A 25,295-nucleotide genomic window follows, 5' to 3' on the forward strand; every position below is an offset into this window, starting at 1 on the left:
GAGAGACCTGAAAATGGCTGTCCACCAACATTCATCATCTTCCCTGATGGAGCTGGAAAGTATCTGCAAGGAAGAATGGCAGAGGATCCCGAAATCCAGGTGTGAAAAACCTTTTGCATCATTCCCATGAACACTCATGGCTGTACTAGTTCAAAAGGGTGTTTCTACTCAACTACTGAGGAAAGGGTCTGAATACTTATGACCATGTGATATGTCAGTTTTTCTTGTTTAATAAATTTGCAAAAATTTCTACATTTTCTGTACCCACTATATATAAAAAAGGAAGGTTCAGAAGATGGCATTAATGGTTATGTAGTGCGATCCCTGAAGTAAAGGACTTGGAGTGCTTTGTTCATTGACTGTACATCTCATATTTAGTTCAATAGGAAAGTATGACCGAAAGAAACACAAAACTGTTAACTTTCATCAGCAAAAGCATTAAATGCCTGGAAATCATTTACACTGTATTCTTGACTGCATACAGTACCTATTTTTTCTACTTTTTCCCTTCGCTTCTCAATTTCTTCTTGATGTTTGTCTCTTCTTTCCAAACCTAGAGGACCTTTCTCAATCTTGGCTATTCTGTTCACAACACTATCTTGTGCTGGAGGACCACATAAAGTGCTTAATGGTACAGGGGTACTTGGACTCTTGAGATTTGCTTCTTCAGGGCTGCCTGCCTCTTTGTCTTTGATCTTTGGCCTTCTCTTCACTGTATCAGATTCGGTGAGGTTGAATTCCAGCTCCGCATTTACTTTGGAGCCAGGAGTCTCAGTAAGTAATTTAGCATCAAAATTTGGCTTAGGACTTATAAGGGGTTTGACTATTATAGGAGCCTCTTTTTTTGTGTCTGGATTCTGCGGTGCTTCAGAGCTGGATTGTGATTGTACAGGAGTTTGTGACTGCACCGCCGAGAACAGTTCTGCTGCTGTGAGAAACTCTGCCTTGGTTGATGGTGGTTTGGGCCTTTGTTTAATGGTAAGGTTACCTTCCTCAGCAAAAGGAATGCTCTCACTTGAGCTATGCTGTGATGAGATAGTTTCCTCTTTTTTCTCCTCTTCTTGTCTTACTGCAAGTGGCAATGATAATCTCCCCTCCACTCCGGCGGCCGATTCACTCACTGTTCTCCTGCGAGCCCCAGCATTCTCCAAGACTTCAGTTTTAGAAAGTTCAGTTGGTTTAAACTCCAGCTGTCCCTCCAGATTTGCTGCTATGCTTTTCACAGAGTTATTTCCACCATCCACACTAGACATAGAACTTAGTCTCTTAGGAGGTGGGGGAGGTGGACCCTTCCTGCGAGCACGTACAGCAAAAGATTGACTACGCAGGACTTTCTTTACTGGCTGCCCATTTGTGAGGGAGCTACGACCTGGACGACGAGTAAGTGTAGCATAAGAGCCCAGCGTCACTGATCCTGGAGTTACTGTCTTCTCGTCCTCCTCTGGTTCTCCATCTGATAATGCATAGCGACATTCACTCAATGAACGCTTTTTCATAGAAGGCTTTGGAGGAGGCACAGGCGGCTCTGGACGGACAGAGCAACCATTTGCAATACTTTGTAATTGGTCCATTCCTTCTGGTAAGTTTCTTTCTGGTAAACTGGAGTCCAAAACTTTAAAGTTAGTGAGCACTGGTGCTTGGAAAGTCATAGAGTCTTGAGAGTGACCTGAGCCCTGCGAACGAGAACTAATACTCTCTTGACTATATGAACGCCTTCCTGTACACAGCATCTCTCCGCCATGTGTTAATGCGCTCTGGAGTTCCCGGCTTAACTCCACATTTTGAAAAGTCTGTAGCTTGGGTGTAACTGGTGGTTCTCCATTTTCAAGGTGCTCTACTACAGGAACAGAGGACAATGAACGTGATGTTCTAGACCTTAAGGTGCCCCCACTTGTATATCCCTTTTGAAGATCAAGCAAGCGTTTGACGCCCAGAAGTAACTTCTTTTGGTGACCTGAGAAATATAATAAAAATCATTTTAGTTATACATAAGTTACTGAATTTACATAGAACCAGAATGAAGCAACTAAAAGTCATTTCATGGACAATCTTTTACCTAGTCTATGAATTCCAATTTCCTGCAGGTCCTCCCACGTCAGTTCTGTCACACTGGTAAGAGATTCATATCCATTCTCTGACAGCTGCTTGTGGTACTCAGGGAGCCCCAACTGAGAAAGCCAATCCCACAGGTCTACCTAAATAACCATGCGAGAAAAGACACTTTACATTGCTGTGAGAGGATATGGGCTCCTCTCCGTTAAGAGTTTGCCCTTGTTTTTCCAGCCTTTATTTAAATATCTGATATCTTCTTACAGATACTTCTTTCTAAACTATTATCTCTGTGTCATGCCGCAGGTGGTGCACCCCTAATCTAAATGAATTCCATGCATTTTTGTTACGTTTCATACATTCCCACATCTCAGTTTCCAAAGCTCGAATGGAGTCCTCTCCCCCAGGACCTCTAATTGGCTTTATGTGACACTTTTATTGCGCCAAACATAAAATATGAGGTCTGTATGAATGATTGGGGATACAAAAAAAACCCCAAAACCTAAAAATAGAAGGTGGTGACTAGGAAGACTAAAGGGAATTCTCACTGGTGTTTTTTGAGGAAGTCCATCTGCAACGCTCAACCTGCTGATCTCAGTAGAAATTTTCTTTCTGTGCCCAGGTTTCGTTACACCAATTGCTGTGAGATCCTACAGAATAAAAGGGAGTTAATGGAGTATCTACAAAATGATGGCTGAATTTTGTGTGTGATCCTGTTACTGCTTAATTGCCCTCACCTCTGGGGTCATGCGACTGATTGTCGAAAGGTCATAGCCTGCGGACAAAAAGTTCCCTACATACATGTCCAGCTGGAAGCTACGAAGCCAGCAATATATAAGCTCTGCGTCCTATAGATAAATCAGACAAAAGGGTTACAATGTATATAGTCTGTTGAGATGACAAGAAGCAAAAATGTCTAAATTATGTAACACGACTCATGACTGTCAATATCAATAATATATTTCCCCAGAACCCATTTCTGAATATTTTAAACTGTGCACCTATATTTGATTTTTATTCAGGTTGAGTAACTTTGTAAATACACTGAATTACGTATGGGACACTAATCCTGAGTGACACCTTGAATAATAGCCCAGAGCAACAGTCTCAAGTTCCTGGTTGCTTCTGGGATCAGATGCCTCAATGCCAAAACAACTAAAGCAGCTCAGCATAACTTTCTAATGCAAAGAATTCAGGGAGAGTTCGATTTTCTGCGTCAAACCATATGGGGCCATATTTAAAGACTACGCTTCCCTCTCCGCAGGGCGCCCAAACAAGCTGTGTACAGCACTAAACAAGAAGAGAATGCAGGAAAGGTTTAGATATAAAGCCTAAGAAATTAAAAAAAAAAACACTCATAATACAAATGCGAAATCATAGTACAAAACGATAATGTAGAAAGAATAAATAAAAAGCAAAAGAACTCTTTTTTCCCCAGATAATTGCAGAAGTGATCGTGAATATAAATAAAAATTCTCACGCAAAAAACAAGAGGCAGGGAAAAACCGGCAGGAAAAGAAAACTACAAAAATATTTATTACGTGATAAAATACTGATACCTGTAGAGAAAAAAAAACCCCAGGAACAAATATAAATATATCTTAATATATATAATATATATATAATTAATAATATATATAATATATATAATTAATAATATATCTTAATATATATAATTAATAATATATCTTAATATATATAATTAATAATATATCTTAATATATCTTAATATATATAATTAATAATATATCTTAATATATCTTAATATATATAATTAATAATATATCTTAATATATATAATTAATAATATATCTTAATATATCTTAATATATATAATTAATAATATATCTTAATATATATAATTTATATATATATATATATATGTGTGTGTGTGTGTGTGTGTGTGTGTGTGTGTGTGTGTGTGTGTGTGTGTGTGTGTGTGTGTGTGTGTTCCTGTTTTTTTTCTTTTTTTTCTTCTTCAGGTATCAGTATTGTTTTATCACATAATAAATATTTTTGTAGCTTTTCCCTGCCTCTAAATGTTGGTGGCACACTTGAAATTATTCCAGCAGTATTTCTCCCAGAAAATTATTGCAATTACACACATCACACACATACAATGGAACCTCGCTTAATAAGTAACCCAGTTAACGAGAATTTCGCTTAACAAGCAAAGCTTTCTGTAAATTTGTAATTCGGTTTACGAGAAAGCTTTGTTGTACGAGCAAAATACTCACCGCACACACTTACGATTCCGTACATCCACCGCGCTCTGACCTGCACTTGCAGTCCACACAAACACACAAGCACGCACAAAACACACACAAACACGCACGCGCACACATACAGTATTATATTCACCTTACCTTCCGTTCCATCGCCGGCCTCATGGTTCTTATAGTTCGCCGGTACATCGCGACGAGGGAGGACTCCTCGCGGCGAACTACAAGACCCAGGAGGCCGGCGATGTAACGGAAGGTAAAGTGAGCATAATATGTGTACCTTCCGTTCCATCGCCGGCCTCCTGGGTCCTGTAGTTCTCCAGTATAGGCTGTGTATCAGCAAGCATCACTACGAGGCAGGAACTTCAGCTGTCAGCCACTACTCAAAGGCAGCGCGCTGGCCAATCAGAGGCAAGCGGCTCCTGCCTTTGACGTCAGCGCTCTGGGTGCGGAAGTACCTCCCTCGTCGGGATGGTTACCAGATACACAGCCCGTACTAGCGAACAGCAAGTCCCAGGAGACTGGCGATGGAACGGAAGGTATGGTGAGCATAATATGTGCGTGTGCATGCATGCTTGTGTGAGTTTGTGTGAGTGTGTGCGAGTTTGTGCGAGTGTGTGCGAGTTTGTGCATGTGTGGAATGGCACAATAGGGGACCAGGATGGGACATTTAACAAGTTGTGTAACGAATTGTCTGCATTGCAATGATTTCCTATGGAAAATCTTGCTTTGCTGTTTTGAGTAAAGGGTACTTTACATGCTGCGACATCGCTAGCAATCTCGTTAGCGATGTGAAATTCTAGATCTTTCGAGATAGCACATGCGTAAAATGACCTATGTGCGATCTCGAAAGATCGCACTTGCGATCTAGAATTTCACATCGCTAATGAGATCGCTAGCGATGTTGCAGCATGTAAAGTACCCTTAACTTGGTTAACAAGCACACTCCCAGAACGGATTGTTTTCGTTAACTAAGGTTCCACTGTATCAGAACAACACAAAAAAAAACAAAGAAAAAAAGGCAAATTGGACATAATTTCACACAAAACCCCAATCATGTTGGCACCTTTTCAAAATTGTGGGTAAACAACTTTGTTTCAAGCATGTAATGCTCATTCAAACTCACTTGTGGCAAGTAACAGGTGTGGGCAATATGAAAATCACACCTGAAACCATATACAAAGGGGAGAAGTTGACTCAGTCTTTGCATTGTGTTTCTGGGTGTGCCAAACTAAGCATGGAGAACAGAAAGAGGAGAAGAAGTTGACCTGACATCACCGAATTTCAGAGGTCACGGAGCCCGGGTGTTGGGGGGTTTGGTCACTCAATGGAATGAGGCACAATTGGCTGAACAAGGTATTTGAAAAACAAAAGTTTTACGGAGATGTGGCCACTATTGCTGGTTAGTGAACCACCTGTTTAACTAAAATTCAGCTAAATAATAATGAGCATCATGGGTAGGTATTCTGTGTGCATGTAGCTTTTCCGTACGTGCTAACTCTGTACGAATAATGAACATTCCTGAACTAGCCTGTCTGCATTTCTTTCACCGGTCATCTTAATGACGCAATATAAACACATTGTATACTGTAATGTGAGCAGCTGATGTAAGACTATACATTTCCACCACAACATACCTTTCCTTGCAAATATGATCCTGGGTCTTTCTCCACCACATGAACAGAATGCATCTTATGACTTGGAGGAGCTGTGCCTGAAATGGATGAGGTGCCATTTTTAATACAAAGCGACATGATGCGCAGATAAAATAATAATACTACTGTAATCATCAGTATAATCAGAATGATTCTGAATATTAATTGCGTACAAGCTCAGAACTGACAAGATTAGACTGATCCTTACCAACTAACACTCTGTTATGATGATCGTCGTAGCCATGATGTAGGTTCTGAAAGAAGACAACCAAAATGTCCAATGAAAGGGAGGAAGAAATGAAGCGACGGAGAAATTAAAAAGCAAATTTTGTTCATGAATGATACCTGGGCATTCTCTATGAGAATAGTGGAGCTCATGCCACTGTTTTCACAGCTCTGGCCACTTCCAGCGCTGCGTACACTGCCCAGGCTTCCCTCACTGCCCACACTATGACGGTCACCAGCTAGAAATGCACATGGAAGGAAAATGATCAACAGCATTACATATGGACATGATGAGAAGAACAGTCATATTGACACCATTACTTACCTCCACTGTATTCAGGGGGAATACCAATGCTGGTTATTGTACTGTATTGACTATGCTGGTGTAGCAGTGGCTTTGCCACACGCTGATGAGAAGTTGTGGTATTACGAGAAAGCGTGGAACCTAATGAACAAACATTAGGCACTTAGAACAAAGAAATCAGGCAGTAAAGTCTGCTTCCTTCTATAGATTGGTGTGAATTCTCACCAAGCCGTTTAGTGATGACCTCTACAATTGCAGGAGGGAAGAACCCCACTCTGTCAGTTCCCTTCTGTACGTCATGGATGTGACCTTTCCATCTGCCATCTTGATGTTGCTCCAATACCTGTAGTCAAAATATGTTGTTATGAAAAATAAAAGAATATATATTTACCATTAAACAAAAGCTATAGAAGAATGTAGTCACTACCGTAATAAGGTCTCCAGCCCGGATATTCAGAGCAGTTGGATCATGAGCATTCCAGAAATCCTTCAGGGCCCGAACTTTAAGTATCCCAGATGCTTCTGCAATGAAGAGTGTACATTGTTTTATGACACACAAATATTTCAATGATTCCACTAGTTAAATCCCACCATGTCACACTCTTATGACTTGCACAAATACCTCGAAGAAGCTGTTTTATGTCTGTACTCGCATGAGTGGTGGTGAATTGGTTAACAATGTCCAAAGCAGTTTGATTGTATGTGTTTCGGATATTTACATCTATGCCATTCTAGAAAAGGAAGATAGAGCAGGCTTACTCATTAGAAAAAAACCCAAAAACATAATCCTGGATACAGGTCTTGGGGTTATACACATCGATATTTCCTACCTCTATGAGCAGCTTCACAACTTCAGTCTTTCCACACAGTGATGCCTCATGCAGAGCACTGCCCATCTTTGTCACTTTGTTAACCTCAATGCCAGATTTTAGGAGCAGTCTGGTAAAAAAGGCAATATATGTAGTACATATTCAGCACAAGTGTTAATAAGACACAGATCGCAAGATAATTTAGTGCAACTTGGACCATCCACCCACCTGATGACTTCCCGATGGCCATTTTTTGCTGCCAAGTGCAGAGGTGTGGTAAAATTAGGGTCTGTGGGATCTTTGGATATGCCCTCCAACAAAGAAACACACAGATGGCTATTCAGGAGCAGCTGCACCACCTAAGGATCAATTCAAGGAGACAATACATTATCTAGACTTGAAAGTGAGATTAGTACTAGAGGAATATAGGATGCTGTAGACCAGCGATTCCCACAATGGTTTCTGTGGAACTCCAGTGTTCCACCAAATCGATCTCAAATGTCTCTGGACATACTGTGACTGGGGCACATTCCACTAGGCCATATTGGCTCAAAGAGTCTTTTTCTGCAGCCAGGCTATTTTTCACAGCGTAAACAAGGGCTGCCCATAGACCCTTGAGAGTTGATCAATATTTCTACACTTTATGAATGTATTTTGGATACTATACTATAGGAAAGGGAGAAATCATAGGATGTTCTTCACTGATGTTCTTCCGACTCAAGGCTTGACCTATCCTTATCTTTTTGCCTAAAGTTGTGCGTGTTAAAATCATAGCTATAAAAGGAAGCTAATATATAGCAATGAGAAAAAGAGAAAAGCAACAATTACTATAAACAGTCATACCTTTACTCTCCCAAATTCACAAGCCAGGTCCAATGGTGTCTTCTTAGATTTATTGACATGGCATGGATTGGACTGGTGCTGCAAAAGGGTCTCAGACTAGTCGTAAAGAAAAGGAAATAAAAATAAATAAAAATAAATTTAAAGCGCAATGCTACTCAAAATCCTGACAACGCAAGTGTGTCTGCATTTATATCCAAAAGCCAACTCAACCTTTATTCAGAAACAGAGATCTGAAAAGTTGTTTAGCAAAGGGTGATTTGAAGCACCAACACAGGGATTACAAAAATTGTTGTTTCCTAAAAAGTACTTACACTGAGCTGTAACAAGCCTAATGGGGATCTCCAGTCTAAACAAGTTATCAAGTACCCATTGGATAAGAAATAACTCTTAGATTGGTAGTGTAACCACCCGGTCATACGTCACTCTAATGCCGGCGTCACACGGTACGATCTATCGTGCAATTGCACGAGCGATCGTACCCGCCCCCGTCGTCTGTACATCACGGGCAAATAGTTGCCCGTGGCGCACAAAGTCGTTAACCCCGTCACACGAACTTACCTCCTGGACGACCTCCCTGTGGGCGGCGAACATCCTCTTCCTGAAGGGGGTGGGACGTTCGGCATCACAGCGACGTCACACACCGGCCGACCAATAGAAGTGGAGGAGCGGAGATTAGCGAGACGTAAACATCCCGCCCACCTCCTTCCTTCTGCATTGCCGGCGGGATGCAGGTAACCTGTGTTCGTCGTTCCCGGGGTGTCACAAGGAGCGATTTGTGCTGTCCCGGAAACGATGAACAACCGGCACACAGAAGAAGAAACGACTTTTTGAAAATGAGCGACGTGTCAACAAGCAACGATAAGGTGAGTATTTTTGCTCGTTCATTGTCGCTCATAGCTGTCACACGCTACGATATATCAAACGATGCCGGATGTACGTCACTTACGACATGACACCGCCGACATATCGCCCGATATATCGTACCGTGTGACGCCGGCATTATACTCTTATCTACAAATACCTCCTGTCCCTCAGTGTTGTCGCCAAGATTTCTCCTATGTGATCCCGTTAGACCAGGGGCCGGGAACCTATGGCTCGCGAGCCAGATGTGGCTATTTTGATGGCTGCATCTGGCTCGCAGACAAATCTTTAATATAAACCTGGAAAATACGGTTTGTTTGTTTTTTAAGACACACTTTTTTCCCCCAAAACTGGGGGAAAAATGGGGGTGCGTCTTACAAACTGCATATGGCTTACTGGGACGGCAGTGGTGGTGCATGGTCAGCGATACTGTGGGCTCCTGAGCTGTTGTGGTGGCAAACCCGCAGTAGCCGGTGGACTGCAGGCTGCTTTGAATCTCCTCCTCCATGCCTACAGCATCGCCTACCCTGCCTCCTTGGACCTTCTGAGCCACTCCACCACCACTGCTCCTTCCTGGGGAGTATGGCTCTCACAGAATTACATTTTGAAATATGTGGAGTTTATGGCTCTCTCAGCCAAAAAGGTTCCCGACCCCTGGTTTCAACAAAACACTGGACTCTTCCACCAGCCAATCTTTCACAAGTAACGAAGAGCCTCGTCTTAAACTGTATACAGAACTATATACAGTGGAACCTCGCTTAATGAGTAACCCAGTTAGCGAGTATTTTGCTGAACGAGCAAAGCTTGCTGTAAATTTGTAACTCGGTTTATCGGTTTACGAGAAAGCTTTGGTGTACGAGCAAAATACTCACCGCACACACTTCCAGTTCCGTACATCCACTGTGCTCTAACCCGCTCTTGCAGTCCACACAAACACACACACACACACACACACACACACACACACTATGCTCACCTTACCTTACATTCCCTCGCCGGCCTCATGGAACTTGTAGTTCGCCCGTACACGCTGTGTTCCGCTGCTCCCAAATGTCAAAGGCAGGAGCCGCTTGCCTTTGATTGGCCAGCGCACTGCCTTTGAGTAGCGGCTGACAGGGGAAGGTCCTCCCTCGTCGCAATGGTTACCCAATACACATCCTGTAGCGACGAGGGAGGAACTTCCCCTGTCAGCCGCTACTCTAAAGCAGCACGCTGGCCAATCAGAAGCAAGCGGCTCCTGCCTTTGACTTCAGCACGCTGGGAGCGGAAGGTCCGGCATCGGTCGCGATGGTTACCCGATACACAGCGTGTACGGGCGAATTACAAATTCCATGAGGCCGGTGAGGGATCGTAAGGTAAGGTGAGCATAATATGTGTGTTTGCGCGTGTTTGTGCATGTGAAAAATGGGACATTTAACAGGTTGTGGAATGAATTGTCTGCATTGCAATGATTTCCTATGGGAAATTTTGCTTTGCTGAACAAGTAACTTGGTTAACAAGCACACTCACAGAACGGATTGTTCTCATTAACCAAACACAGTTTACCCTCATCTACTGGTCATTTCCTATGTAGACTGTAATCATCAGCATTTTCTAGTAGGGCGCTGTCGTCTTCTATGTCAGTTTTCGTTAATGGGTTATAATTCATATGATGTATTTGCAGTTCATAATTACTATGCCCTAGAAATTAATAGCACTATAAAATAATACATGATACTGCAGATATTCAGTGGTTTTTGCTACCTAATCTGAGAGCAGCGTAATGTAGGGGTGTAATGTAGGGGTAGGCGCACTACAATATTTTGATCTGCCGAGCAGGGCAGATCAAAGTGCGCCTGCGCATGACCTTTACTGTCGGCTAGTGTAGATGACGTAGAACGCGTCATCCACACTAGCTTCAGAATGAGAACAAAGATGGCCGAAAGAGGAGGCACAGGACCCGGAGAACAGAGACGCCCATCCAACCAGTCTGCTCCGCACCGACCGTTATGTAAGTATTATGAACATCAAACATGAAATCATGTTTTTGCCGCTGATTCCTTTGTGCCAGTTGCTATTTATTAAACATATTTGCACTTTACTCCTTGTTCTCCAGTCTTTGTTTGATGTTCAGAGTGTGCTCAGACAGGTGCCATGCAGTGGCTTTCCTGCTTCTTTTTCATGGTTTGTTCCTCTTGCATATTAACATCCGGTGACAGGTTGCCTTTAAGCAAGGCCATGCAGGTCTAGTCAGAATGTGGTCTGAACTATGCATACTGCATAAGTGAGGAAACATGCCCACCTGCTGCAGACAGTCTTGCGGGTGCGTACTGAACATACATATAATAACAGCAATAGCTTGGATTGCAAGCACTTATGATAGAGGTAAGAAGTATTATAAAATTTCTGTATTATTGTTAAAGCTTGGAAGGAATTTACATAAGAATAGAAGTATAAGGGACCATATATCTATCTATCTATCTATCTATATATATATATATATCTAGATATCTATATCTCTATCTATCTATCTATCTATCTATATACACACTCTGATAACATGCACTTTATTGGATAATTGCTACAATTTCCTTGAATATAGGAAAGTTTCCTTTATGCAACTGCCACAAATCACACGATAAGTGAAGAAAGAAGGGAATTTTGTTTACTTACCGTAAATTCCTTTTCTTCTAGCTCCAATTGGGAGACCCAGACAATTGGGTGTATAGCTACTGCCTCCGGAGGCCACACAAAGCATTACACTTAAAAGTGTAAGGCCCCTCCCCTTCTGCCTATACACCCCCCGTGGGATCACGGTTCCTCAGTTTTAGTGCCAAAGCAAGAAGGAGGAAAGCCAATAACTGGTTTAAGAACAAATTCAATCCGAAGGAACATCGGAGAACCGAAACCATTCAACATGAACAACATGTGTACCCGAAAAAACAAAAATCCCTAAGCAAACAGGGCGGGTGCTGGGTCTCCCAATTGGAGCTAGAAGAAAAGGAATTTACGGTAAGTAAACAAAATTCCCTTCTTCTTTGGCGCTCCATTGGGAGACCCAGACAATTGGGACGTCCCAAAGCAGTCCCTGGGTGGGTATAATAACCCCTCGTGATAGGACCGTAAAAACAGCCCTACCCTACAGGTGGGCAGTCGCCGCCTGAAGGACTTGTCTACCTAGGCTGGCGTCCGCCGAAGCGTAGGTATGCACTTGATAGTGTTTGGTAAAAGTGTGCAGACTCGACCATGTAGCCGCCTGGCACACCTGCTGAGCCGTAGCCTGGTGTCGTAATGCCCAGGACGCACCCACGGCTCTGGTAGAATGGGCCTTCAGCCCTGAGGGAACCGGAAGCCCAGCAGAACGGTAGGCTTCAAGAATTGGTTCCTTGATCCACCGAGCCAAGGTTGACTTGGAAGCCTGCGACCCTTTACGCTGGCCAGCGACAAGGACAAAGAGTGCATCCGAGCGGCGCAGGGGCGCCGTGCGGGAAATGTAGATCCTGAGCGCTCTCACGAGATCCAACAAATGCAAATCCTTTTCACATTGATGAACTGGACGAGGGCACAAGGAAGGCAAGGAGATATCCTGATTGAGATGAAACGGGGATACCACCTTAGGGAGAAACTCCGGAATAGGGCGCAAAACCACCTTGTCCTGGTGAATCACCAGGAAGGGAGATTTGCATGACAGCGCTGCTAGCTCGGACACTCGTCGAAGAGACGTGACCGCTACTAGAAAGGCCACTTTCTGTGAAAGGCGAGAAAGGGAAACATCCCTCATAGGCTCGAAAGGCGGCTTCTGGGGAGCAATTAGAACCCTGTTCAGATCCCAGGGCTCTAACGGCCGCTTGTAAGGAGGGACGATATGACAGACCCCTTGCAGGAACGTGCGTACCTGAGGAAGCCGTGCTAGGCGCTTCTGAAAAAATACCGATAGCGCTGAGACTTGCCCCTTGAGGGAGCTGAGCGCCAAACCTTTTTCCAACCCGGATTGCAGGAAGGAAAGATGGTAGGCAATCTAAATGGCCAGGGAGAGACTCCCTGAGCAGAGCACCAAGACAAGAATATTTTCCACGTCCTGTGGTATATCTTGGCGGAAGTAGGTTTTCTGGCCTGTCTCATGGTGGCAATGACCCCTTGAGACAATCCTGAACCTGCTAGGATCCAGGACTCAATGGCCACACAGTCAGGTTCAGGGCCGCAGAATTCTGATGGAAAAACGGCCCTTGAGACAGCAAGTCTGATCGGTCTGGTAGTGCCCACGGTTGGCCTACCGCGAGGTGCCACAGATCCGGGTACCACGACCTCCTTGGCCAGTCTGGAGCGACGAGGATGGCGCGGCGGCAGTCGGACCTGATCTTGCGCAGCACTCTGGGCAACAGAGCCAGAGGTGGAAACACATAAGGAAGCTGGAACTGCGACCAATCTTGAACTAAGGCGTCTGCCGCCAGAGCTCGGTGATCGTGAGACCGTGCCATGAAAACTGGGACCTTGTTGTTGTGCCGAGACGCCATTAGGTCGACGTCCGGCATCCCCCAGCGGCGACAGATCTCCTGAAACACGTCCGGGTGAAGAGACCATTCTCCTGCGTCCATACCCTGGCGACTGAGGAAGTCTGCTTCCCAGTTGTCCACGCCTGGGATGTGAACTGCGGATATGGTGGAAGCCGTGTCTTCCACCCACGTCAGAATCCGCCGGACTTCCTGGAAGGCTTGCCGACTGCGAGTTCCTCCTTGGTGGTTGATGTATGCCACCGCTGTGGAGTTGTCCGACTGAATACGGATCTGTTTGCCTTCCAGCCACTGCTGAAAGGCTTGTAGGGCAAGATACACTGCTCTGATCTCCAGAACGTTGATCTGAAGAGTGGACTCTTGCTGAGTCCACCTCTAAAGTCAGAATGGTCCAGAAAAGTACTTAATTTACGCTTGGGATACCTGAAATGGAATTTCTCCTGCTGTGAAGCTGACTCCTCCACTTGAGGAGCTGGGGGAGAAATATCCAACATTTTATTGATGGACGCGATAAGATCATTCACTATGGCGTCACCATCAGGAGTATCCAGATTGAGAGCGGTCTCAGGATCAGAATCCTGATCAGCTACCTCCGCCTCATCACACAGAGAGTCCTCCTGCTGGGACCCTGACCAGTGTGATGAAGTAGAGGGCCGCTCATAGCGAGCTCGCTTAGGCTGTCTGGGACTGTCGTCCGTGTCAGAGCCATCACCCTGGGATGCGTGGAACACCCCCGGAGCCCGGAGCTGTTCCAACTGAGGGGGGCCAGGGAGCAATGAATCAACAGTGCCCATGGTCTGAGTTACTGGTCTAGACTGCAAAGTCTCTAGAATCTGAGACATAGTCACAGATAATCTATCCGCAAAAATTGCAAACTCTGTCCCCGTCACCTGGACAGTATTCACAGGTGGATCTCTCTGGGACACCTCCAGCAGAGGCCCCGGCCGAGCAGGGGGCACAGGGACCGAACACTGCACACAATGGGGGTCAGTGGAACCTGCCGGTAGAACAGCCTCACAAGCGGTGCAAGCAGCATAAAAAGCCTGTGCCTTGGCACCCTTGTTTTTTGCGGACGGCATGCTGTATTCTCCACAGAGTAATCCAGGAGGGTATATAGCCAAGAATCACCAGCGACCGTTTAGTGCAATGTATAACATGCAAGCATAAAAATACAGTTGAACACTTCGTCACTAGTGGGGTCAGCACCGAAGGTGCCGCTTACCGCCCGCTAAAAGCGGGTTGTAGTCGCCAGAATCCCGTGCCTGGGTCTCCCAAAACTTGTCTCCCCTTTCCAGCTCAGCCTGCACCTCAGGAATGGCTGCCGGCGTTCTGTGAAGAGGGGCGGACTGTGGGCGTGCCTCAGACAAAGTGCGGGAAACTGGCTTCCCACTGTGTTCAATGTGAGGGCTGGAGTATGTAAAGCAGATTCCAGCCCTCAGCGCTGACGTTCTGCATAGCGTCCCGCCCTTCCCCTGACTGGCAGGCCTGGGGGCGGGAACGAAACGGAACTAGGCCGCAAAAGCCGGGGACTCTAGTAAAAAGCGCGGCCGACAAATATGCACTGCCAGCGCGGAAGTCCCCGGCGCACCACAAGTCCCAGCCGCGTCGCAGTAAAAACTGCCAGCAGGGGCCGGCACGGCAGTTCCTCCACACATAAACTCCCTTAGCAAGCTGTGGAAGCGTGGCACAAGCGCAGCAGCGCTATTGTCCCCGGCGCACTAACACACCCAGCAATGCTGCAGTGTGTGCGCGGTCTGTACGGGGACACAGAGTACCTTGGTGTAGCAGGGCCCTGTCCCTGACGATACTCCGCTCCATATCCAGCAGATTCCCCAGGGGCTGTGGACGGAGCACGGTCTCTGTGCCTGGAGACCGGAAAATCCCACTTCACCCAGAGCCCGAAGGGGGATGGGGAAGGATACAGCATGTGGGCTCCAGCCTCTGTACCCGCAATGGGTACCTCAACCTTAACAAACACCGCCGACACAAAGTGGGGTGAGAAGGGAGCATGCTGGGGGCCCAAGTATGGGCCCTCTTTTCTTCCATCCGACATAGTCAGCAGCTGCTGCTGACTAAACAGTGGAGCTATGCGTGGATGTCTGACCTCCTTCGCACAAAGCTTGAAAACTGAGGAACCGTGATCCCACGGGGGGGTGTATAGGCAGAAGGGGAGGGGCCTTACACTTTTAAGTGTAATGCTTTGTGTGGCCTCCGGAGGCAGTAGCTATACACCCAATTGTCTGGGTCTCCCAATGGAGCGCCAAAGAAAACTAATAAATCTCTGGTAAACGTATAACAAAATATCGGAGGGAGTATAGCTGATATTTTCATATTAGAAGAGATAGAGAAGAATGGGTGCGACTTACTACTTCATAGTGTCCATACTGAGCAGCTAAGTGCAAGGGTATCTGTCCATCATTGGAAGCAGTGTTGACACTGGCAGCTGCTCGGAGAAGGAGCCGCACGGGCTCTGGCTGGCCCTGCCATGCAGCATAGTGTAAGGGACGCATTCCTGGAGAGAAAAGAATGCCTTTAGTAGAAGGCCAGACAACTTTCAGATACCCCAGAAGATGCACTTGGTTCACACTCACCATTGCCATCCTTGATGTCCACAGCTGCCTGTGTTTCTAGAAGTAGCAGCAATAGCTCAGAGTTGCCACTAAGAGCTGCATGATGCAAAGCGGAAAACCTACAAGAGAACAGACCGGCAGCTGACTAAAAGTGGAGCATTACCAATCAGCAAAATGTGACACTACTGGTATTTCCCAGAACGGGAATAAAAAAGTAGAGCTCACTGCTACTTAGCAGAAGGTCTCAACTGAGTTACGATACCATTTCTTTTAGAAAGTGTCCTCAGCATTGTTATACAGGCAATCCCAAGGTCCTACCAAGGGTCTGTATGGTTCGTACACCAACTGAAACAGTACCGGCAAAGTAAATAAAATATCTCAACTCAACACTAACATCTTCGGCCACCCCACTGCTCCCAGTCTTGTCTCCTTTTTTCTGCCATAGCGTAATATATCTCCAGCCTCTTCACTATAACCAACACTTCAAGCCGTGTCAAGGTCTCAGAATTGCAAAGTGGCGAGGTCAAGATGTGCGCTGAAACCTTATGATATGACAATAATAACCACAGTACTAGCAGTAATATATGATCCAGGATTCTGATCACCTTTTTTCTCACAATTGGATAAATATGTGCAGGGTCTTAGCCGGTTCTGCATTACCATTTTTAATCATAGGAACTTTATTAATACCAATTAATGTAGTATAGGGTACAATTGGAAGAGGTCGCCTTGTCATCTTTCAAGAGGCATAATGTTTATAATAGAACATTATAGAACCATATAAGGCTTTGTTGTTTTTGCAGAACAGTTGTAATTCGGAATTACACCATTCATTTTACCATACTAGGAACTAAAAAATGAGGAAAAAAAAAATCCAAGCATCATGGAATGGTGAAAGAAATGCAATTCCACAATATTTTGTGTGGTTTTCTTTTTACAGCATTCATTGTGTTGCACAAATGACCTGTTGGCATCATTTTTCACATCAGCGCAATTATAGCAATAAAAAAAAAAATCCATTAAAATTTTGTATCTAAGGAGTGAACAAAATAAAATTCAAAAGCTTGTATTTAAAAAAAAAAAAAAAAAAAGATTGTCACCATTTTCTGCAATTCGAAACATTTTTATTTTTCCATCAAAGGATCTTTCAAAAGACTTGTTTTTTTTTATTATTTATTTAGTATTGTCCTTACTTGTAGGGGGATTGTAGGAACCATGATGCTGTGTGAGAACATGTAATGGGTCCAAGGGGACATCATACTGAGTGGGTCTAAATGTATGGGCTATAGTCAGCAGTGGGGTATCGCAATGATCTGTGCTAGGACCGTTTTTTTTTTTTTTTTAATCTCTTTATTAGGATAGTTTCACACTTGCGGTTTTTACCTTCAGTCGCAATCCGCCGTTTTGGAAAACAGCAAAATCCGTTAACGTATTCCGCTGCTTCCCATAGACTTGTATGGACGACGCATTGTGACTGATGGTCCTGCGTTGCATCCGCCGGCCGACGCTGCGTTGCATCCCCCGGGCGGAAAGAACGCAGCATGCAGCGTTTTTCTGCGCTTCCCTGAGCGTCAAAAAAACGCAATGTGCTGGATTCCGTCGGCGTCCATTTTTATAATGGAAGCCTATGGTGGCGGAATCCATCATTTGACGGATTCCTGTGACGCATCAGTTTTTACACAACTGCGCATGCTTAGTTGAGTAATTGTTGAATAAAAAGCTACAACGGATTCCGTTGTTTTGCAGCATCCGTCGCATCAGTTGTGCCACTATATGCAACGCATCCGTTACATCTGTCACACAACGCAATGCGACGGATGCTGCACAACGCAAGTGTGAAACTAGCCTTATTGGCCTTGTAGATAGGATTGATGGTAAAGTGTCAGTATTTCATGACAACATCAAACTATGTAGGATATTATAAACTGACCTTGATCGTACAAGATTACAAAACAATCTGGATAAGATGTCGGAATGGGCACATACTTGGCAAATGAGATTTAATGTGGATAAATGTAAAGTACCGTATTTTTCGGACTATAAGACGCACCGGACTATAAGACGCACCCTGGTTTTAGAGGAGGAAAATAGGAAAATAAAACTTTAAGCAAAAAAATGTGGTCATGACACACTGTTATGGGGCGAGAATCTGCTGCTGACACTGTTATGGGGGTAATGTCCCCAAATTCTCTACTAAGGTACCCCATCCTGGTAATGATCCTCCTGCCTTGTATATGATCCTGCTATAAACCCCCATCCTGCTCATATACCAGCATCCTGCTCATATACTCCCATCCTGCTCATATACTCCCATCCTGCTCATATACTCCCATCCTGCTCATATACTCCCATCCTGCTCATATACCCCCATCCTGTTCATATACCCCCATCCTGTTCATATACCCCCATCCTGTTCATATACCCCCATCCTGTTCATATACCCCCCATCCATCCTGTTCATATACCCCCCATCCATCCTGCTCATATACTCCCATCCTGCTATATGCCCCCATCCTGTTCATATACCCCCATCCTGTTCATATACCCCCATCCTGTTCATATACCCCCATCCTGTTCATATACCCCCATCCTGTTCATATACCCCCATCCTGTTCATATACCCCTCCATCCATCCTGCTCATATACTCCCATCCTGCTATATGCCCCCATCGTGCTCATATACCATCCTGGTATATGGCCTGTATCCTATAGCACAGAGAAAAAAAATAAACGTTTATACTCACCTTTTCCTCACTCCCTGCAGCACCGATCATCTTCCTCTCAGCGGCAATGACCCGTGTGTGTGGAGCAGTTCCCCTGCTGCACCCGATGTCTTCCTGTCTGTGCCGATCAGCTGACCGGCACAGACAGGAAGATATCGCGTGCAGCAGGGGGACGGCTCCACACACGGGGACGGGTGAGTGTACTGATTCACTGCACCCCGCGCTGATGATGACGCGCGGGGGGCAGTGAATACAGCCGCACATGATCACTCCAGGCTGTAATTGCCAGGGGTGATCATGCGGACCGGCTCTTTACTATGCGCGCGTCCCCGCTCGTCCTCCCGCCCACCTGTCAGTACCGGCTTCAGCGCTGAGAGATGGGCGGGAGGATGGGCGTGCATATGTAATGAGCGGGCCCACGTGGTCACGGCAGGCGCTGCTGCTGCCTGCTCGTGCCCCCGATGACCCGCTCCACCGCAGCACCCTCGTTCCCGGCCGCAGCCCTATAGTCAGACCATAAGACGCACTCCCAACTTTCCCCCAACATTTGGGGGAAAAAAAGTGCGTCTTATGGTCCGAAAAATACGGTAATTCACATAGGATGGAGTAATCCTATAGCTGCGTATACATTAAATGGAAGTAAACTCGGGACTACAGAACAGAAGAAGGACTATTCTCATTACAAATAAGATGAGCAGCAGCACTCAATGTCAAGCAGCAGCTGCTAAAGCAAACAAGATTCTAGGGTGTATAAAAAGAGAGATTAGATCCCGTGATCCCAACGTATTATTACCCCTCTATAATTCACTTGTTATTATTATTATTATTTATTATAGCGCCATTTATTCCATGGAGCGTTACATGTGGAAAGGGGTACACGTAGTAGACTTGTAAGGCCACATGTAAAATATAGGATCTGGTTTTGGGCTCCACATTTTAAAGAGGACATTCAGAAGTTAAAGTCAGTTCAAAGGCGGGCAACTAGACTACTACAAGGAATGGAAGGCCTCCCATATGATGACAGGTTGAAAAAGTTGGATCTGTTTAGCTTAGAAAAAAAACACATATCAGAGGAGATCTCACTTATATGTATAAATACATGTGTGGTCAATATAAAGGACTGGTACATGACTTATTCCTTCCAGAAAATAATACTAAAGGACCAGGGGACATGCACTGGAAGAAAGGCGATTCCAGGAGCTAAATAGGAAAGGGTTCTTTACAGTTAGAGCAGTCAGACTGTGGCATGCCCTACCACAAGAGGTACGGTAGTAATGGCATATAATATAACAGCTTTTAAAAAAGGGCTGGATGATTTCCTCAGTACATAACATTGTTGGTTATAAATGTTTTAGTGATGAAATGTATAATCTGTGGATGAAGGTTGAACTTGTATGTATTGTATGCCAATGTATGTAAAGCGCTGTGGAATTAATAGCGCTATATAAGTGAATAAAATTATTATTAATTATTATTAACTTGATGGACCTAGGTCTTTTTTTCAACCTATGTAGCTCTGAGGGAACTAAAAGGACATCACACTGTGGGAGCCATGAAACTGTGTGTGGCCTGTGGAGGCCGCCATCATATTGTTTGGGGACTATTAAATGATATTGGGGGCACTGTGGCAGCATCAGACGTGGGAGGAAGTCACTGTGGCACCATCATAACATGTTGTTGATTGCATCATATCTAGAGTGTTGGGCATTATCACTGTGGGATTATCACGCTGATGCTGTGCATTGGGAGCATCATTTCTGTTGGCTACGAATAGGGTATTGTAGTGGATGAAAATGCTAATGGGCTGCAGTAGGGGCACAGTTATCGTGTTTATGCTCCAATACATGACTATCTCCCAGTCTATAAAAGTTGGGAGATACGCTCTTCTGTGCCTATGCAATATGACTCCACCTACTCTGACAATTTTTTTTTGTGTATGGGGTAACATTTTTGTCTATGTATGCCTCTGAGTCTGACTTTCACAAGTTGCACCTTCGAAAAAAATCAAAATAATTCATATGCAGGGCTCAACTCACTATGGCTTCCAAACCACAAGTTTCAGGTTCCATATTGCCCATTTATTACAAGAGTGACTGCACATATGCCAGGACACTGGATGTGCACCCCAATTTTTGAGATAAATAGTGTGACAAGGATCCATCCTTCAGCAATTAGGTATAACACATTTTTTAAACTATATATATCACCAATGCAGGATGCAGTGTTTTTCTGTAGTGGTCTGATGATTTTATAAGAGGGAAGAATAAGGTGAAGCTTATCCAAATCCATGCCACCAATCCTAAGGACATGCTTAGGTGCCGCCCCCGTGCCAGCAGACGGTCGTTGCTCGGGCCCGGACCTTCAGGGATGGTGGCTCGAGGGTCTCCGGATCCAGGGGGTCTCGCGGACACGCCGAATAAAATGGGGGGACGTAGATGTGCAGGCTAGGCCGTAATAAGTTTGTGACGCCACCCACGGTGTGTAGTGAGGTGGGACACCACCGCTGCTGTTACAGGGCACCCGAGGGAGATGTTGTGCAGCAAGATGTTAACCCCTCCGTGGGCAGGGATGGTGGCCCCGGGACCCGATGGCTCTGGTGCAGGGGGAATGACGACCGCAGGGGGTGCTGGTGTACTCACTTTTAGTAAAACACACAGTCTCTGGTAAACCAAGGTGGTGGTGGCCGGTGCCGCGGCCGGTTGTGTTCGGGATCCCCCACCCGGCTGGTGGTCTCTATCCTTTTCCTGCACTGTTTAAGTAGAAAAGACTTCCCAGTTTGAAACGTAGGAGTCCGCTCCCGGCTGGATGTGGCCTAAGGAGCCGTGCCCGCAGACGCTGGCCCGTGGGATCTATGGGCCTTGGCAGTGACCTCTTATCCCTAAATCGGTGGGCTGTTGTCTTCTATGAGGGACTTTGGGTGGGACAGGACCTCTAGTCTTGGCCTCAATCGGTTAATTAACCAGTTCCACTTGTTTCTGGCTCCTGGCTTCAGGGTCCGAGTACCCCCCTTTGTGCTACGGTTTCCTGGTCGGTTCCCCATGTCAGTACCGGCGGGCTACAACCCTGGCCCGGTCCACCTCGGTTCCACCGAGCCGTCTTCTGCTGACGGAGACCACCGTCTGCCTCCTAGCTAAGGCACCAGGGCTCCTACCCTGGTAACGTTCAACTTGGACTTCACTGCTGGAGCTACCCCTAGCTCCAGCCCACACTCCTCTTCAAACTTTCTGACTCCTTTCCCGCCCCCGGGCTGTTTGGACCCCTGAGTGGGCATGTTCCAACCGCCTGGTCACTCCCACTGGTGTGTCTATCTTTCCCTAAGGGGGTGACTAGGGTTTAATGGTCGGCTGTGTGTTTCCTAGTGAGGGAAGGGGTTATGCAGGGGCCCATTTGTGACTACCTGGTTTTGCCAGGGCGTCACACTTACCTCCTCCTCTAGTAGTGGGTCTTCGTGTGCACAAACATAAGAGACTAGAAGATGAAGTCTTTTATAAGGTGTAAAATATCACTACATTTTGAAACTATGGCAATCCCGTAATCTAATCCTAAATCATGACACATTTTTAAAGAGAACCTGTCAAGTGCAATATGCACCCAGAACCACGAGCAGTTCAGGGTGCATATTGCTAATCGCTGCCTAGCAGTCCCTGCCTATAGTAGAATAGATAGAGATCTTTACAGAAATGATTTCTAAAGATCCCATATGATATGCTAATGAGGCCAGCGACTAGTCGTGAGGGGGTTAGTTCCCCTGGCTAGTCAGCCACCATAGCATGTTATTATGCCCCTGTGGGCGTGCTAACATGCTAATGAATGTGCTGCGTTAGAGGATGGTCGCGCTCAACTCTCTGCTGCCATCGCGTCTGACTCCTGATTTTGGCTCAGTGCACATGATCTCGGACTATCGGTCAAGCACACTACATAGGTTTGAAGCCAGGACTAGTACACCCAACTTCATAGTGGGCATGACCACCGGGTGTACGAGTCCTGGCTTCAAACTCATGTAGTGCACATGACCGAAAGTCCGGGATCATGTGCACTGAGCCGGACTCAGACGCGATGGCAGCAGAGAGTTGATCCTCTGACGATGCGCATTCATTAGCATGTTAGCACGCCTGCAGGGACATAATAACATTCTAAGGGGGCCGACTAGCCAGGGGAAGTAACACCCTTTCGACTAGTCACTGGCCTCATTAGCATATGATAAAAGATCTTTAAAAATATTTTTTCTAAATATCTCTTTATCTATGCTAGTGTATACAGGGACGGTTAGACAGGGATTAGCAATATGTACCCAGAACGGCTTGTGGTCCTGGGTGCATATTGCACCTGACAGGTTCCCTTTAAGGTCAATTGATGCTAGTGTATTTTACACAATCCTAATTCCCGCAATTGAACATAAACAATGTGGCGGTTCTCTCTAAAATGCTGCAGGCAGGTCTATACAGTGAATCAAATTTCAGCTACCGCTAGTCAATATGGCCAGTGTCCAATAATGTCTTACTGTGTAGCTAAAAGCAATGGGACAACTGAGGCCACATCTATTCTAAAGAACCCAAAAGGCTTCCTTCAAGTGTCCGGGTTTTCCAGTACATGTGGTAGCCATTGTTTTCACGGATATCCCATGTATCCGTTATAATCTATAGGGCTGCTTACAGGTCAGTATTTTCACAGGGACCATATAATTGTTCAAAACACACGGAGACATGTCCGTGACAAGGACCAATACAAGTCTATGGGTCCATGAAAAATACGTACAGTACATGTATGGCATCTGTGCGCTGTATGTGTAACACTGAAGAGTGTAGAAGAAGCTGTGTAAAATAGTTATTGAGCCATCCAGGAAAAACACTGACACACTGATGGTAAAAATGGACACACGCAGCGTACAGGTGAGACCAGTACCATTTTTCACATTCGTGTTTAAACATGGACTGTCAGCCCAAAGTGACCGTATAAACTAAGCACATAGCCTTATAGGTGGGGCCAACATCCTCAGTGCACTGTTCTGCCCACTGGGTTTCTTTGTTTGACTGCCCTCACTCGCCAGTCTGTAACAGCACTGGCATGCCTGGCATGATCACTGTCTGCAGTAACCTCAGGAAACAAGAGCTGACAATCACCAATGAAGGAGGTGGGGTCATGCACAACCAGTAGGTAGATTAGTGCGCAGTGCCTATTTAGCCCGCCAAGGGTATACAGAGCACTCCATTTAGCATGTCTGATTAAACGTCCGTTCTTTAGAATTTAAGAAGAATTTAGAACACTAAAGTGTGATTTTCATAGGGGACGATTGCCCCTACAAACCTATGTAATTAATTTGTACTGTCACTTTGGTCGAGTATCAGAGGTTGTAGTAAAGCCTGTTTTATGCATTAAAAATATATGTGCTTACTTTATATTGTCAGTTTTGGCTGAAAGATTCCTTTAGAGATATTAAAATTGTATGCTTTTTCAGACCGGGTAGAGGCATTTAGGTAGGGACCCAGCACCAAGAGTTAGGCCTTGACGCTGGCTGCTGGGCTCACATAAAACTGGCTTCTTTTATGTGCTAAGAGTTTTGAAATTTATTTCCTTAGTGGTAATGCATGTTCAGATTCCTGTATTCAATGTTTGCATGCCTTAGTGCTTCAGAGCAGCTGTATTTTTGTTAGCGTTACTTTAATCTGAGGACTCAGGACCCCCATTCTCATGATTGATGAGGTTCCCAGCAATGGGACCCCCAGTGATAAGCAGCCTTTAAATTGAGATAGTAGCACAATTTCCTGTAAATCATATCCAAAGAAAGGTTGCCAGCCTTATTAATAAAATTAGTTACGCACTGCTACATTAAGGTTCTCTGAGACAGAAATGTGAACAAATATTACAGCCCCCCTTCCTAATTGAAAATCATTAGTATAATGAATCGGTGCAGGTCCAGACACACTGACACAACAACCCATACAGAGGAAAAGAACAGAAGTGTATACTCACCCATCGTTGTCCTGATAATTGATATTTAACCTCTTGGTCGATCCGAGAAGTTCTGTAAGAAAAGGCCAACTGGTTATTATCTATTGCTCAATGAAACGGTGATCATACGAAATTAAGAAAGTAGGTCAGCCTCGAAACCACTTCAGTTTGGAGAACGAGACCCTGGACAGATCGCAATTTCTAAATTCCTCTATTAGGGTAACTTACGAGGTCTGGATGTATACGCACAGAGCAGGACTTGTCCCATGTGGCTTTCTCCAGAGCCCCGCTCTTCTAAAATGTCTATAGTGTCTCTATTATAGACGTCTTAGATATTCCTCCACACTATTTCCACTCTCTTCCAGTTCTCTTTCTGCCTGGGTTTTAGAGAGAAGGATTTTTGTTCTTGCTCACAACCCACAGAAAATCACTGACATTTTGCATACACAGACTGAATTGTATCTGCTGTTTGCAGAAAAGAATGAAGGTCTATTGCCATGCTCTGCATGCTTGTGGTCGATCGCACAAACACTGCGGCCATGCATAGCTATGTCCTGCAGGGTCTGGTTAGAAAAGTGGGGTTTATTTGGAAAAA

General features: G+C 45.2%; 1 protein-coding gene across 4 annotated transcripts in view; it reads right to left on the bottom strand.

The window, feature by feature from the left end:
* Window positions 1-25,295, bottom strand: part of CASKIN2 (CASK interacting protein 2) — an 81,193-nt gene that overhangs the window by 17,891 nt on the left and 38,007 nt on the right. For 3 of the 4 annotated variants that reach the window (XM_075349646.1, XM_075349647.1, XM_075349648.1), the window contains 17 exons: window positions 24,722-24,773; window positions 16,050-16,147; window positions 15,825-15,970; window positions 8,108-8,203; window positions 7,493-7,623; window positions 7,286-7,394; window positions 7,078-7,186; window positions 6,883-6,977; window positions 6,681-6,798; window positions 6,477-6,596; window positions 6,272-6,390; window positions 6,135-6,180; window positions 5,909-5,985; window positions 2,787-2,897; window positions 2,598-2,699; window positions 2,057-2,195; window positions 488-1,954 (listed from right to left, as the gene is read on the bottom strand). In XM_075349646.1, the coding sequence (XP_075205761.1) occupies window positions 488-1,954; window positions 2,057-2,195; window positions 2,598-2,699; window positions 2,787-2,897; window positions 5,909-5,985; window positions 6,135-6,180; window positions 6,272-6,390; window positions 6,477-6,596; window positions 6,681-6,798; window positions 6,883-6,977; window positions 7,078-7,186; window positions 7,286-7,394; window positions 7,493-7,623; window positions 8,108-8,203; window positions 15,825-15,970; window positions 16,050-16,147; window positions 24,722-24,773 (3,135 nt within the window). Of the gene's footprint in view, window positions 1-487; window positions 1,955-2,056; window positions 2,196-2,597; window positions 2,700-2,786; window positions 2,898-5,908; window positions 5,986-6,134; window positions 6,181-6,271; window positions 6,391-6,476; window positions 6,597-6,680; window positions 6,799-6,882; window positions 6,978-7,077; window positions 7,187-7,285; window positions 7,395-7,492; window positions 7,624-8,107; window positions 8,204-15,824; window positions 15,971-16,049; window positions 16,148-24,721; window positions 24,774-24,928; window positions 25,060-25,295 lie in introns of those variants that run through there. The other variant, XM_075349649.1, reaches the window with a different exon arrangement.

Source organism: Anomaloglossus baeobatrachus, chromosome 5 (genome assembly GCF_048569485.1).
Source record: "Anomaloglossus baeobatrachus isolate aAnoBae1 chromosome 5, aAnoBae1.hap1, whole genome shotgun sequence".
Lineage (NCBI taxonomy): Eukaryota > Metazoa > Chordata > Amphibia > Anura > Aromobatidae > Anomaloglossus > Anomaloglossus baeobatrachus.